The 13570-nt window shown below is 38.5% G+C and overlaps 3 protein-coding genes across 4 annotated transcripts; 2 read left to right on the forward strand and 1 right to left on the reverse strand.

The window, feature by feature from the left end:
* Window positions 1-1339: 1339 nt before the first annotated feature.
* On the forward strand, window positions 1340-3301 carry LOC110411874 (transcription factor BHLH3-like). The gene is made up of 4 exons (XM_021422224.1): window positions 1340-1494; window positions 2269-2394; window positions 2495-2668; window positions 2872-3301. The coding sequence occupies exons 1-4, from the start codon at window positions 1408-1410 to the stop codon at window positions 2974-2976; spliced, it is 492 nt and encodes a 163-aa protein (XP_021277899.1). The 5' UTR covers window positions 1340-1407; the 3' UTR covers window positions 2977-3301.
* A 235-nt stretch (window positions 3302-3536) lies between these two features.
* Window positions 3537-7029, reverse strand: LOC110411873 (Pseudouridine synthase family protein). Of its 2 annotated transcripts, none has more exons than XM_021422222.2 (7): window positions 6725-7029; window positions 6576-6611; window positions 6098-6210; window positions 5836-5984; window positions 5522-5666; window positions 4733-5170; window positions 3537-4498 (listed from the first exon to the last, which is right to left on the reverse strand). In XM_021422222.2, exons 1-7 carry the CDS (start codon window positions 6936-6938, stop codon window positions 4070-4072), a joined length of 1524 nt encoding a protein of 507 aa, XP_021277897.1. In that variant the 5' UTR covers window positions 6939-7029; the 3' UTR covers window positions 3537-4069. The 2 variants fall into 2 exon arrangements, with proteins under 2 accessions (XP_021277897.1, XP_021277898.1); XM_021422223.2 differs by having other exon boundaries at window positions 6576-6634.
* An 87-nt stretch (window positions 7030-7116) lies between these two features.
* Window positions 7117-13428, forward strand: TIC110 (translocon at the inner envelope membrane of chloroplasts 110). The gene is given in 18 exon segments (XM_021422220.2): window positions 7117-7422; window positions 7424-7733; window positions 7736-7771; window positions 7774-7804; window positions 7883-7942; window positions 8063-8186; window positions 8268-8336; window positions 8438-8536; window positions 8735-8801; window positions 8928-8992; window positions 9071-9165; window positions 9360-9487; window positions 9760-9860; window positions 10855-11071; window positions 11232-11386; window positions 11575-11700; window positions 11813-12784; window positions 12898-13428. Coding segments are annotated over 18 exon segments (3036 nt in total). The 5' UTR covers window positions 7117-7284; the 3' UTR covers window positions 13141-13428.
* Window positions 13429-13570: the final 142 nt, after the last annotated feature.

Below are 13570 nucleotides of genomic sequence, written 5' to 3' on the forward strand. Positions count from 1 at the left end.
TTAAAGGTGATCTGACAGCAACACCTTCTTTTGCAAGAACATACACAATTTAATGCAAATGTATGCAATGATACGGTCTCAACAGCACCCATCACTCATCATATATAGTTGGAAACCACGATCACTTTTAGTTTCTTTTTTGTTTTAAAAATGGATGATTGTCATGGTTTGGAGTTGGTATCACTATACTGCTTGTCCAGGTCCAGCTATATATAGGGCATCGAAAGTCATCTTTTCTATAGGATAATTTTCTGCATGACCTGAAAACACAAATTACGTACTAGCTTATTTTTGATTATGGGGAATTGAGATCATTTCCAAGTTGCCCTTTCTTTTAAACCAGAACCCAATGGTTCTGCAAACATAGGAAACCAAGGGTAGAGGAGAGAAGGGGATTAAGAGAGAGAGAGAGAGAGAGAAATTATCCTCCCCGTGAGGAAAGCTTGGAGGCATTCACAATACACAACTTGGAACATGCTTTGACGCTTCCTTTGCGACTTTCGATGGTGTCCCAATCACGAGCAGATTCCTTCCAGGCTTTCTCTCACGTTAACCCCACCACCACCACCCAACTCTTACTCTCTATATGTACTCTATATACTGATGATCCACGATGTAATTATACATGCCTTCCAATCTGATCCATGCAAAACATTGGTTTCCAATTCCCAACAGTTTCCACTTTCCACCATGTCCCCTTCTCTTACTATTATTCTCCTTTCAAAACCCCCCAATGTTATATCTCCATTTTGAAAGCGACTATTAAGTATTACAGATTTCAGTTGTTTGTAACTTTGATTGTCCTGAATATCATAATAAATTTCATTTAAAATATTCTTGTATATTAAAGCAAAAATTAATTTTTACATTAATATTAACTTTGTATTGTAAAAGTTAATGTGTCTGAGTGGCAAATCAACATGCATTTGATGAAAGTTGGAGGGAAACAGTTAATTGGTTGCACTTCGAGCAGCATAGCTAATGCAGATTCAACCTTGTAAAATATATCATCCTAATCACCTTTTTCTCTGAACTACTACTCCATTATAATTTCACAGTGAACTGATTAGCTAGGGCTAGGACACAATCTCAAATTTGGAAGGTGCAATTTGAAAACTTGGGTAACTTTGAACTTCTTCATTCTTCGTGCGAGGAGTGAAAAACTACACCAAGATGGAGGTTTTAACGTTTTGGTAAGGTACTGTGTAGGGAGGGTTTATTGGCTTAGTGCCTTTAGCCCACTTTCATTTAGTGATAATACAAGTGGCATCTTAATCTGAGGTCACAGTACAATAAAGCTGGGCTCTTCACTTTCATCTCTATATAAGCAGCCACTACATATCAAACTGGAAAGAAGAGAGAAAAGAAAGAGCTGAAGAGAGAGAGAGAGAGAGAGAGAGAGAGAGGATGAAGAACATGGTTTCTAGAGAGCGCAAGAGGGCTGCTAGCTATAAGAAGCTGCAAATGCTTCGTTCCATCACTAACTCCCATGCGGTAATTCCCTAAATGCCTGCAACTGCCTTGTCCTTTTTGCTTGCTTATCACCCTGTTTCCTCCTACGACATCGATTTAGATAAGTCTGCTTCATTACATGATACAGAAAATAATTGCCTGCGCAGAAAGAAGCCAGCTTCATCATAATCACCCCCATCTGTATCCTGAATCCAGTTTCTGTCTAGACATCCATTCCCTTATCATTTGGTTTTTGGTTGATATATACTTGATAGGGAGAATGGAAAGGATAGCTAGGAAGGGTGGAAAAGTTTTCAATCGAATGCTGACGCTTAATTAAATATAGGAAGCTTGGTTATGAAATCATTACATAGATTAAGAAAGTTGCCTTCCTTCTTCCTTTCCATCCTGGTTCCTATCAAGCAAAGCCTTACTTAGTCTCTCAAACGTAATTATTCCTACTTATTTTTGCAACTAGTTCTCTCTTATATAAAGGAAAATTTGCCAGACATGTAGACATTATTCTAATTTAGATTTTGGACTATTTAATCAAATCCCAAAATTCTTAAATGCATAACATGAAAAATACTGTATTTCCGACCTTGATTGAAGATATTCTATAGCATATACAAGTATGGATCAGCTTAATTTCCCCGAGAAAACACCTGTAGATATTGGTTCCATGGTTTCTCCCTTTTAAGTTTTCTCCTACTTTTGAAATCCTAATTTCCATAGGAACAGAAGGATCAAATTGAAAAAGAGTGCCTCGAGTTGTATATCAATCGTATAGCCTTGACTTTGTGTTTATCTCTGCAGCAAGGTAAAACCTCAATCATATTGGATGCAACGAAGTACATAGAAGAACTGAAGGAAAGGGTTGAAAGAATTAAGCAAGACATCGCTATGGCGGAAAACTCCACTGGCCAGAACAGCTTTCCTGTGGTAATCAAAGTTGTCTTCCTCCTGTTCATGTTCTGATTTCTTCTCAGGTACAAAATAAATAGTAGTAACATTCTCAATTTTCCATACGGATATGTATCAGCAACTATGGGTTGAAGCTCAGGACAAAGGTTTTCTAATCAAGGTGTTCAGCGAAAGAAGTTGTCGCGGTTTGCTTGTATTCATATTGGAAGCCTTCCAGGAGCTGGGTCTTGATGTCCTCCAAGCTAGGGTTTCTTGTTCAGAATGTTTTCTTTTAGAGGCAGTTGGAGTAAAAGTGAGATCACCATACATATATATAATCACACGTACACAAACGCATGCGTGCATCTCTTTCTTTATTGATCTTTTTCTGTCGCACAGCACGCATGCACTCAGTCATAAAATAAGTTTCTCAATCACGCAGAAATTCGAGTTTTCCCTGTATTTGGCCTTTTTGTTACAAAGTAATTTTGCAAACAATTAAGTTCGTGTTCGCAGGATGACGAAGGATCATCGGAGTGCTTATTAGATGCTCCAGAGGTTAAACGAGCAGTATCACACGCTATCCAAAACTGGAGTGCTGAAGTTAACGAGCAGCAATGATGAAGCAAAGCTCATTATCTTAAATTCATTTTGTTTTTGTCACTGGTTCTTTCCCTCTTTCCATCAATCCAGTCTCCCTTTTCTTTGTCTCATCAGTGGCTGGTTAGATAAGTTCCAAGTTCTTGCCTGGAATTAGCCATCGGTGTTCTGCAATATGTCGTCTAGGGTACATCATGTGATCTAGATGATAGCCAGTTTGGCAGAGAAATCGAAAGACTAGACGTGCAACATATGGACTATGTAAAACATGTGATTTGAGTCTGTTTTTATGCGGCAGGAGAAAATAATGGCGTCAATAGAAAATTCTGTAATTTGTTTTATCCAAGTGATCGTGATCACCTTGTTTCCCTTTGAACTAGGTAACTTCTAAACGCACCATTGCTCACATGCACAGTTTCAGGAACCAGAGAAGTGTATTAGTACTTTAACGTAGGCAGAATGTTGCCTTCCTTATATGATTATGAATTATGATGATGATGATGATGATATATCTTCACCATTCAAGAAGTGCAAAAGTTGGCTGTAAGACGAGAGCTGTAAGAAGTAGCCAAAATAAAAGTTGACTAGCGCATAACTTGGCTTTAATTTTCACATTGAGTAGGTTGAGACAATCACATTATTGAGGTAAAAATCTGCTGCCCCGCCTTTCTATGGGTAATAGTACAAAAGAATAAACTATTCTAAGCATAGCAAGTTAAAATAAACAAAAGCATATGCATTCTCCTACCCTAGCAAAATGTAGATGAACCTCGAGATTCTTTTGCCTCAACTTCTGTGACGTTCTCTTCATGCATCAATTTGTTAAAAAATGTTTTCTGACTAACCTATTTAACTGCTAGAATTCTAACTTCAATACCCCAAGCTTTCCGGATTCTGAATTCATCTGATCTGGCAGAGAATCAAATTATGAAGGGCCATTCTCATCATCATGAATACAAGCAAGTGCAAAACAAAATTCAGTAGGCTCCTTTTCTGGTTGTTTCTTGCATAAATGACAGACATGCTTCCAGGTTGTGAGATGTGGTCAGCTTAGAAATGAGGACCTTCTGGGAAACAACTTCACGATCAATCAAGATGAGCATTTGACACTATTTTATTCGCCCACTGCTGATGCAGAAGCTGTTCCATGCAGCAACTTTTCCTTCCACAGCTTCCAAGCAGTCCTGACTTCATCCAACTCTGCATCAGGCACGCTTGTGTTTGCATCTAAATTTTCAACCCATTCTTTCCAGGGAGATTTAGAAGGGTCCAAGAATTTTGAAACTTGTGGCAACAGTACGGATCTGTAGAACTTGTCAACTTCCTTCAGGATTTCTTCTGATTCGACCATTGTCAGCATCTCAGGTCTTGTTATATTACCGGGCATCTTTCTCAATATGAATGTGTTCCCCCTCAAAATTAGAACTTCAGATGGAGCAAGTGGTAGGACAATCCGTGAGAACTTGGTTAGTGATAGTGTTAAAATGTCTCTTGGGAATAAATTGCGCTTCACAGCAACAGCAGTACCAACCATTTTGCGGATCTGGTGCAATATACAGTGTTAAAAGTTATAAACTTTGTCAAATAGCTCCCAAAAAGATGCATGCCACCCTAAGCTTTTCTTTAAATTTCCTCTCCAACAAAGAAGCAACCAAATGATGGCATTAACTGCTTTAAAAATGTGAGTAAAATAAGAGTAACTCACTTTAAAAAACATAACAAGAAAGGGAAAAAGAACATATGGATACCTTTTACTTTAATGATTCAAAAGGTTTACCTGATGTAACATGAAAGACTCCCCCCATATGGAAATTTCAATATTATCAAATCCCATTGAGTTCTCCAGCCTTCCACAAGAACAGAGAAAAATTTTTCTAAAGTGGGAAGCTGTTATTCTATCTGTCTCGTCAGGTTCATATAGCCATCTTGCTCGAACAACTACATTAGAACTTTGATTCTTCAAACTGTTTCCCTGACCGTCACAACAGTCAACCAGAGGTTCATCAAAACCGGTGGACTTTTCCTCACTATTTAGTGTAGTTGTTTCCTCAATTCTGGGATCTTCTTCTACATCACTTTCCTCTAACTCAGAAGTTGATGACTCATCATGTGCTTTAGCTCCTTTTGGCACACGACCATTTCTAGCTGTTTGTCTAGGAGGAATTTGTCTTCTGTACTTTGCCCTTTGAGTATAGTTATGGAAAGGGTGTTCACCCTGAAAAGTATACAAATGCCAATGAGCAAGCAATTTCAAGCATTATTTAAATAGATGGCATCTGCCACCTGAAAGAGTATAAACTATGCCCCAAATATTATATGTTAAAACACACCACAACATGGAATCATAAGAGAATACCGAACCAAAAATAAACATCCCTTTATCTGTTATATGATGCAGAAGTAAGTGATCCAAAAACTTAACTGAGATGTTGGTTTTTCAAGTGAAGTCCATTTAGAATGCTCTCCTTAAAGAAAGCAACTAATAATATACCAGGTTATATTAACTTCAATAAAGTGAGCACATGGGACAGCCAGAAGCAAAAAGATAAAAGAAAGATACTGATACCTCAAAACAATTTAATATACTGTTGAAGTCTGATATGTGATGGTTAATTTCAGCTTCACTGAAGTGACGTTTTATTCCAATAATTTCAGCTGGTAGGAGGTAAGAATATTTCCGGAGATTACATTCCCTTCTAGGATCAAAACTCCTAAAAAACAGGCAGAAATACAGAAAACAAGGGACGGCAAGAAATGAGTATTTACGTAAAAAACTGAAGGAAAACTCCAAATAAAATCATCAGAAAATTAGTAAACTTTATTCCAATAGAAATAGCAACTTGATGATAAAAGAAGTAGAGAACAGTCTCAAGCTCTCACCTTTGTGAAGGCAATATACTGAAAACTTTGATACTGTCAGGAAGATAAGAGTTAACGCATTTAGCCAGAGCAATGCCATTAGGGTCTGCCTTCCAGGCATCTTCAGGTATCTCCATTTTTAATGTTATCATTGTTGCCAAAGAGTGAACCTAAAATATTCAAACAGAAGATAGTTTTGGCACCAGCAATCTCACACCCAGCACCAAAACAGGTGTATATATGCACATATAATTGATCAAAGAAATTGTAACAAAAAACTTACTCCTTTATCAGTTCGGCTGCTTCTGGCCCAGGCAATTTTGTGCAGATCACCGTAGTTACTATCACGGATTCCTCCAGCCTTGAAAATGGCAGTTTCTAGCTCATTTTCAATAGCTACATTACAGCATTGCAAATTGCAATGCTTCAATTAGTATGTTCACTCCCCATGCTAGGTATAAAGTAATAAAGGCAAAACTTGAATGCATGGCCTAGTCAACACCTCTACCGGGATTCACAGCAACTAAAATAACAGTGTAAATTTGTAAAGAAATTATCAAAAGAACCTCCATGAAAGTTAGCAATTTAAGTTCCAAATTGAAAAAAAGAATTATCTTTATCTTAAATGCTGCTCTGCTCTAATAACGAATTTGCAGAAACACCAAAGCATAATTGTTTAAAAAAACAAAGGACGCTGAAACTGGAAATTAGAATCAAATGAAGAAAAGGGAAAGAAAAGAAAGTAAGAAGCAGCAGCTTACTAGAAAGCTCGTGTTCATCTCGCTGCACTTGAAGACCTGTTTTTGTCAAGAAAAAAGCACTGGCAATGATAAAAGGAAAACATATTGCTAATAAATTCCGATTCTTTAAATTCTTTAAACTAAAAAAGAAAGAAAGGTTGGATATGAACCTCGGTAGTTGGTACCGACGTAGCCGACGCGCATGACTACCTTTTTCTTGCGAAAAGGTTCCCACTTTGGGGCGGCGGGAGGGAGGGGCTGAGCGGTGGAGGAGCTGCAAAGGAATCGTAACTGTATTCTCGGACATGGTTGTTTCAAAGGTGGAGGATTTCGAGTTTTCATGAGCCATGGAGCCAGCGGGACTCGAAGACAAGAGATGGCCATTGCCTTCTGCTTCTTTTCAGTTCGCCTCTGCGTCTCGCGTGAGATGGGTCGGACAGTCGAAGCCAAGGCAGAGCGGAAATGGTGTTTTTCATTTTTATTTTTTCTTCTTTTACAGTGATATCAAAACGGTGTCGTTGACCTTTCTATCACAGGCTTTTGTTTAAAGAAGCTTGTCTCGAAGTTGTCGCATGTGTCAAACTCTATCCTTCTCCCTATCCTCTTCCTCCAGTTCGTTAAACCCTATAAGCCCCCAGCGCACCCGCACCCGCACCCGCACCCACGCGCACCCAAACCTCCGTTCCAACCCCAACCCAAAATCGTCTTCTTCCTTGGAGTGGAGGGAGCCATGAATCCATCTCTTCTCACTGCCCCTCCTTCCTCTCGACCTGGCCCTCTTGTTTCCTTCCCTCCCTTCGGTTTCACCCCTAATTCCCTCCCCAGACGACGACGTTACAGGGTCTCCTTCCGCGCAACTCAATCTCCATGATGACCAATCCCCTACGTCCACTTCATCGACCGAAACGACAGCAACCACCCCGACCGCCCCCGACATTTTCGGAGGCCCGAAGGAGCTTACCGGCATCCAACCGGTGGTTCAGAAATTGTCGCCGCCACTCAGAGTAGCGACTTCTGCTGTCATCTTCGCTGGAGCTCTTGCCGCAGGATACGGTATCGGGCTCCGGTTGGGTGGGAACAGGAATGCCGCGTTGGGTGGAGCAGCGATTCTCGGTGCAGCTGGTGGAGCTGCTGCCTATGCTGTGAACGCAGCTGTTCCGGAAGTTGCGGCAGTTAGTTTGCTAATTATGTAGCCGGCTGCGATGGCCCCGAGGCCGTCGGAAAGAAGATATTGAAAACATTGCCAAAAAGTAAGTTTGGGTTATGCTCACCAAATTTTTTGAGATTTACTCGAAAAGATTCAAACTTTCGATGTTAAAATAACTCAGATACGGAGTGAGCCAGCAGGATGAGGCATTTAACTTGGAGCTTTGTGATCTTTACTGTCGGTAAGTTAACTGCGATTTAATTAGTTTTCTTGTAACTTGGAGAAAATTTGTCATTGCGAGGGTTGGTTTTGAATCATTTATGGTTAATATTTAGTTTATACTCTTTAATTTTCTATTTAGGTTTGTATCTTCTGTCCTTCCCTCTGGAAGTGAAGGCCTTAGAGGGGATGAAGTTGAAACTATAATCAGCTTTAAAAATGCGTTAGGCATTGATGAACCAGATGCAGCTTCCATGCATATGGAGGTACCCTTGGTGTTGTTCCCTCTATGAATATGTTTGTGGTATATATTTCTTGAAAATGGTTCTTTTGATATTGGTTTCTAGATTGGTAGGCGAATCTTTAGGCAAAGGCTCGAGACAGGAGACCGTGACGGTGATTTAGAGCAGAGACGGGTAAGTCAGTTGTGTTTATGCATGTTTGTAATTATGAATTAGAAACTTAGTATGTAATCCACATATGGAGCTTGACCATCATTAATGTCTCTCCAGTGCAGGCATTTCAGAAGCTAATTTATGTTTCAACTTTAGTTTTTGGAGATGCATCAACTTTCCTTTTGCCTTGGAAGCGTGTTTTTAAGGTTACTGATGCACAGGTACTTGTCCACCATTATTTTGCAAGGCTTCATTGACAGTTATTTGTTATACTCTCTGTATGAACTTTGTTATATTGCTCTATTTTGGCATCACGAATGCAGCCCTGCCATTTTAACTTTTGAAAATATGATGATAAATTCATACTTTTTCATAAAACCTAGTAATAAGTTACTAATACATACTTTTTATGTATTCAGGTTGAAATTGCTATCCGTGACAATGCCAAGCAGTTGTATGCTTCCAAGTTAAGTTCCGTTGGAAGAGGTAATGCATGGATGTTCCTTTTGTAGTGAATCTTATAACAATTTAGAAACTGAGCTGCTTGTGTGATTAATGTTCTTGTGCAATGTCTTAAATCCTATTAATAGAGTTTAAAATATTTATATTCAGATGTCGATGTGGAATTGCTTGTCTCCCTTAGAGAAGCACAACTTAAGTACAAACTTTCTGATGAGGTATACTTTTCACTCTTTTTGGCATTGGTGTAATTGGTTTGTAATTGTTTCTTAATATGATTGCTTTACTATGTGTAGCTTGCAAAGGATCTATTGATGGAGCACAAAAGAAAGCTGGTGGAGGAAAATATTTCCGTGGCACTCAACATACTGAAGTCTAGGACAAGAACTGTGTATGATTAGCAATTCCTAGACTCAAATGCAGCTTATATTTTTGCTTCAGAAAATTTTCCTTACGGATGATGTTTAAATGTGTTCATATATGTTTGCATTAGCTTCTAACTATGAATCTTTTGTCCTTACCATAAAATATATAAAATTTTTACATTTCATACATTTGCTCAACTAATGAAATAAGGTTTTTCAGTGGTGGAGTCAAGCAAGCAGTGGAAGAGCTTGATAAGATATTGGCATTCAATGATTTGCTTATCTCTTTGAGTAACCATTCAGATGCAGATCGTTTTGCTCGTGGAGTTGGTCCTGTGTCTCTAGTTGGTGTGCTTCCTGGTCCTTTGATCTCATGCATGCTATTAGACGTTGTCAATAGTGCTGAAAATTTTGATTACTTAAAGTATAAAATAAAAATGAGTCAATTGGTTTAGGTTCTGCCTGGTGTTGTTTAAAACTGAGTGGGCAAATCTGTTTTTTACCAAGTTTTATTGATGATCGAGTCCAGGTTTAACAGCTATGTTTTAATGTTTATGATACTGAGGTTTGAGCATGTCAAAACTAAAACCGCTAACTAGCATTAATTATCCTTGGCTTAGGTGGTGAGTATGATAGTGACAGAAAGATGGATGACTTGAAGCTCCTTTACAGAGCTTATGTAACAGATTCTTTATCTGGTGGTCGCTTGGAAAAGAATAAGGTAATTAAATTTCGTCTTTCTATCTTCCTGTTCAACTTGCTCACGGTTGGTCTTAATAGGTTAGAGGTCCGATGAACATCAGCAAATCCCTTTCTTAAAGCAGTTGTTACATTTGCTGAAGCATTATGTCTAATTTGTTTTAAGTTGTTTATTATTGGCAGTAACATTAGCATGCGTGGAGAAAAATTCTTATATGATATAGCCAGAGTGATTTTATTATCTCATTTTAAGCTTATTAATGGAAGAAAAGTGAATGCTCTTAACGTCTACTAATTGAAATGGCCCATATTATGTTAAGGAATGAAAATGTCAAGTAGGTTGTGTGAAAACTCTACTATCAATGTTTATTTCGTTTGAAATTTCTAGAAGCTTTTCTTTTGTAGTGTCATTACTCTATTGGTAGAAGTAGCTAGTTTATTGTTGTTTTTGTAACTTCGTCTTTCTGATTTATTGCTAGTCTGAAAAAAATGAAGGTTCTGACAATCTTTAAAATATCAAGAATATAGTTCCGAAATGTTTGCTTCTCTATTTCCATAGCATATCAAAGCAAATTGCCATGAAGATCCACCTATAGACTAATAGTTTATTGTCCTGCTATTGAACTGGTTGCCTCCCTTTGATCTTTGTCATTCCCACCTCATGATTAACCTAACTGCATCAAATCTAGGAGGCTTCTCTCCCATTGTGCTCTATATAGCTGCCAATATTGTGGAAACTAAATCCCGTGTCAACTTTTTGTTGACTTAGCTTTTGCATTTTGACTGCATGAAAACTGTAAACTTATTAGCAGATAAACCTCCTGATAAGAGTCTTATTTTTTGCTCCTAGTGACAGAGAGAACTAGCTTTTCGTCAATGTAAAACCATTTCTTACTGCATTTTTTTATTCTTTGTTCGTTGTCTTTGTTTACTTGGTTTTGATGTGTTATCTTTGTAATTCACAACACATTGTTGTCTAATGCTTGTTTCTTTTGTTTTCTCTTGCCAACTTTTAGCTTACTGCATTGAACCAATTGAGGAACATACTTGGTTTGGGTAATAAAGAAGCTGAATCTATCATACTTGATGTTACGTCAAAAGTATATCAGAAACGGCTTTCAGAGGTTTTCCAGAGCGGTGATCTAGAGATGGCAGACAGCAAGGCAGCCTTCCTCCAAAATCTTTGTGAAGAGTTGCACTTTGATCCACAAAAGGCTAGTGAGATCCATGAAGGTATATAAGCAGGACTGGGAAAAAGAAAAAGATTGAGAATTTTGGTCTTCCCTTTTAGGATATTATTTTTCAGGTTTTAACCATAATATGTATATTTTTTTTGAAAAGCAACCATAATATGTATTTTGGAGTGTCTGATATGTCTATTTCTCTTTTCAAGAAATCTACCGGAAAAAGCTTCAACAATGTGTAGCTGATGGGGAGCTGGATGAAAAGGATGTTGCTGCATTGCTAAAGGTACGAGTGATGCTGTGCATTCCTCAGCAAACTGTGGATGCAGCTCACTCAGACATATGTGGCAGTTTGTTTGAGAAGGTAAAATGGTTTCTCTTTTGCCTTTATATCATTTTGCCGTGTGAGAACTAATTTGGCCTGAATATTCATAAGTGGGGACAAAGAAAAATCTCACATGGATTATTGGAACCAAATGTAGTTGATGTGGTTAGCTGTGTCTTATTGCTGACCGCTTTTTTCTTTTTTCCAATTATAAATTATCACTTCAGGCTGTGAAGGATGCAATTGCTGCTGGTGTTGATGGCTATGATGCTGATGTTAGGAAAGCTGTGAGGAAAGCTGCTCATGGTTTGCGATTAACAAGAGAAGCTGCTATGTCTATTGCCAGCAAGGCTGTGAGTATACTGTAATTGCTTTGTGTCCATGGTTATTTTTCATAGGTTAAAATTCATTTTGAGGTTAACATCTTTCTCTCTGCTTGAAATCATTTCCATGCTATATGCTCAGGTCCGTAAAATTTTCTTAAATTATGTGAAACGGTCTCGATCAGCTGAGAATCGCACAGAGTCTGCAAAAGAACTTAAGAAGATGATTGCTTTCAACACCTTAGTTGTCACGGAATTGGTGGCAGACATTAAAGGAGAATCTTCTGATGCTCCAACAGAAGAACCTGTTAAAGAAGAAGTGGAAAAACTTTATGTGGATGATGAATGGGAATCCCTTCAGACACTTAGGAAAATAAGACCTAACAAGGAACTTACTGCAAAGATGGGCAAGCCAGGCCAAACAGAGATAACTCTTAAAGATGACCTCTCTGAAAGAGACCGTATGGACCTTTACAAAACATACTTGCTATATTGTCTGACAGGAGAAGTCACAAGGATTCCTTTTGGTGCTCAGATAACCACAAAAAAGGATGATTCAGAGTATGTTTTCCTAAATCAGCTTGGTGGGATCCTTGGTTTGACGGACAAGGAGACAGTGGAAGTCCATCGGAGTTTGGCAGAGCAGGCTTTTAGGCAACAAGCTGAGGTGATTTTAGCTGATGGACAGTTAACGAAGGCTAGGGTTGAGCAGCTCAATGAGCTGCAGAAGAATGTTGGCTTGCCTGGACCGTATGCACAAAAAGTAATAAAGAGCATAACAACTACCAAAATGGCAGCTGCCATTGAAACAGCAATTGGTCAAGGGAGACTCAATATTAAGCAGATAAGAGAACTCAAGGAAGCAGGTGTTGATTTAGACAACATGATATCAGAGAGCTTGCGAGAAAACCTCTTCAAAAAAACTGTAGATGAGATTTTCTCATCAGGCACTGGAGAGTTTGATGAAGAAGAAGTCTATGAGAAAATCCCGACAGATCTCAAGGTTAATTCTCAGAAGGCCAAAGGGGTTGTTCATGATCTTGCACGGACTAGATTGTCCAATTCACTTATTCAAGCTGTGGCACTGCTAAGGCAGAGAAATCATCAGGGAGTGGTAAGGGACCTTGAAACTTGGTTCATATGGTCAATAGTGTTTGTTGGCAACTTGTGTTTGTAATATGGTCAATTAATGCCTAGGTCCTAAATGCTTTGTTGCTGCTTTTGCAGGTTTCTTCACTTAACGACATGCTAGCTTGTGACAAGGCTGTGCCATCTGAGCCATTGTCATGGGAGGTGCCAGAGGAGCTAGCTGATATTTTTAGTATATATGCAAAAAGTAATCCTGCTTCTGAAAAATTATCCCGTTTGCAGTATCTGCTTGGCATAAGTGATTCAGTGGCAACAGCTGTAAGAGAGATGGGAGATGGAGTGCCATCAGTTGGAGCAGAGGAAGAAAAGTTTGTGTTCTGAATGTTTCCATAAAATTATGGTGTAGAGCCTGTTTGGAAAGCTCATTTTTGAAGGGCCCTTTATCATTCGAAATTAAAAGCAGGAAGAAGATTAGGTTAATGTAGGATCGCGATTAGTCATAAAGCTGTTTGATCTTGGATAGCAATGGAAGTACTGTTAGATTGCTTTCTGTTTAGCTTTATTTTTTTTCACCCCTAGCTAGGTGTACTGCATGGGGAGCAAGGTTTGTCCCAAACAAGGGAAATATAAATTCTTTTTCCAAAATAAAGTTTTTAATGTGTAGGAGTACCACAGCTTTTGATATGTGAAATATTACCAGAGTAGAGTAATCAACAAAGCCATCAGAAGTTGACGTGTAAAAAGTATATAGAAAAGAAATTATACATTAAGCTAACATTTCTTTAGTTCTTCACTCATTAATCTAACAATG

Source organism: Theobroma umbraticum, unplaced genomic scaffold, assembly GCF_002168275.2.
Source record: "Theobroma umbraticum cultivar Fairchild unplaced genomic scaffold, ASM216827v3 scaffold_95.0, whole genome shotgun sequence".
Lineage (NCBI taxonomy): Eukaryota > Viridiplantae > Streptophyta > Magnoliopsida > Malvales > Malvaceae > Theobroma > Theobroma umbraticum.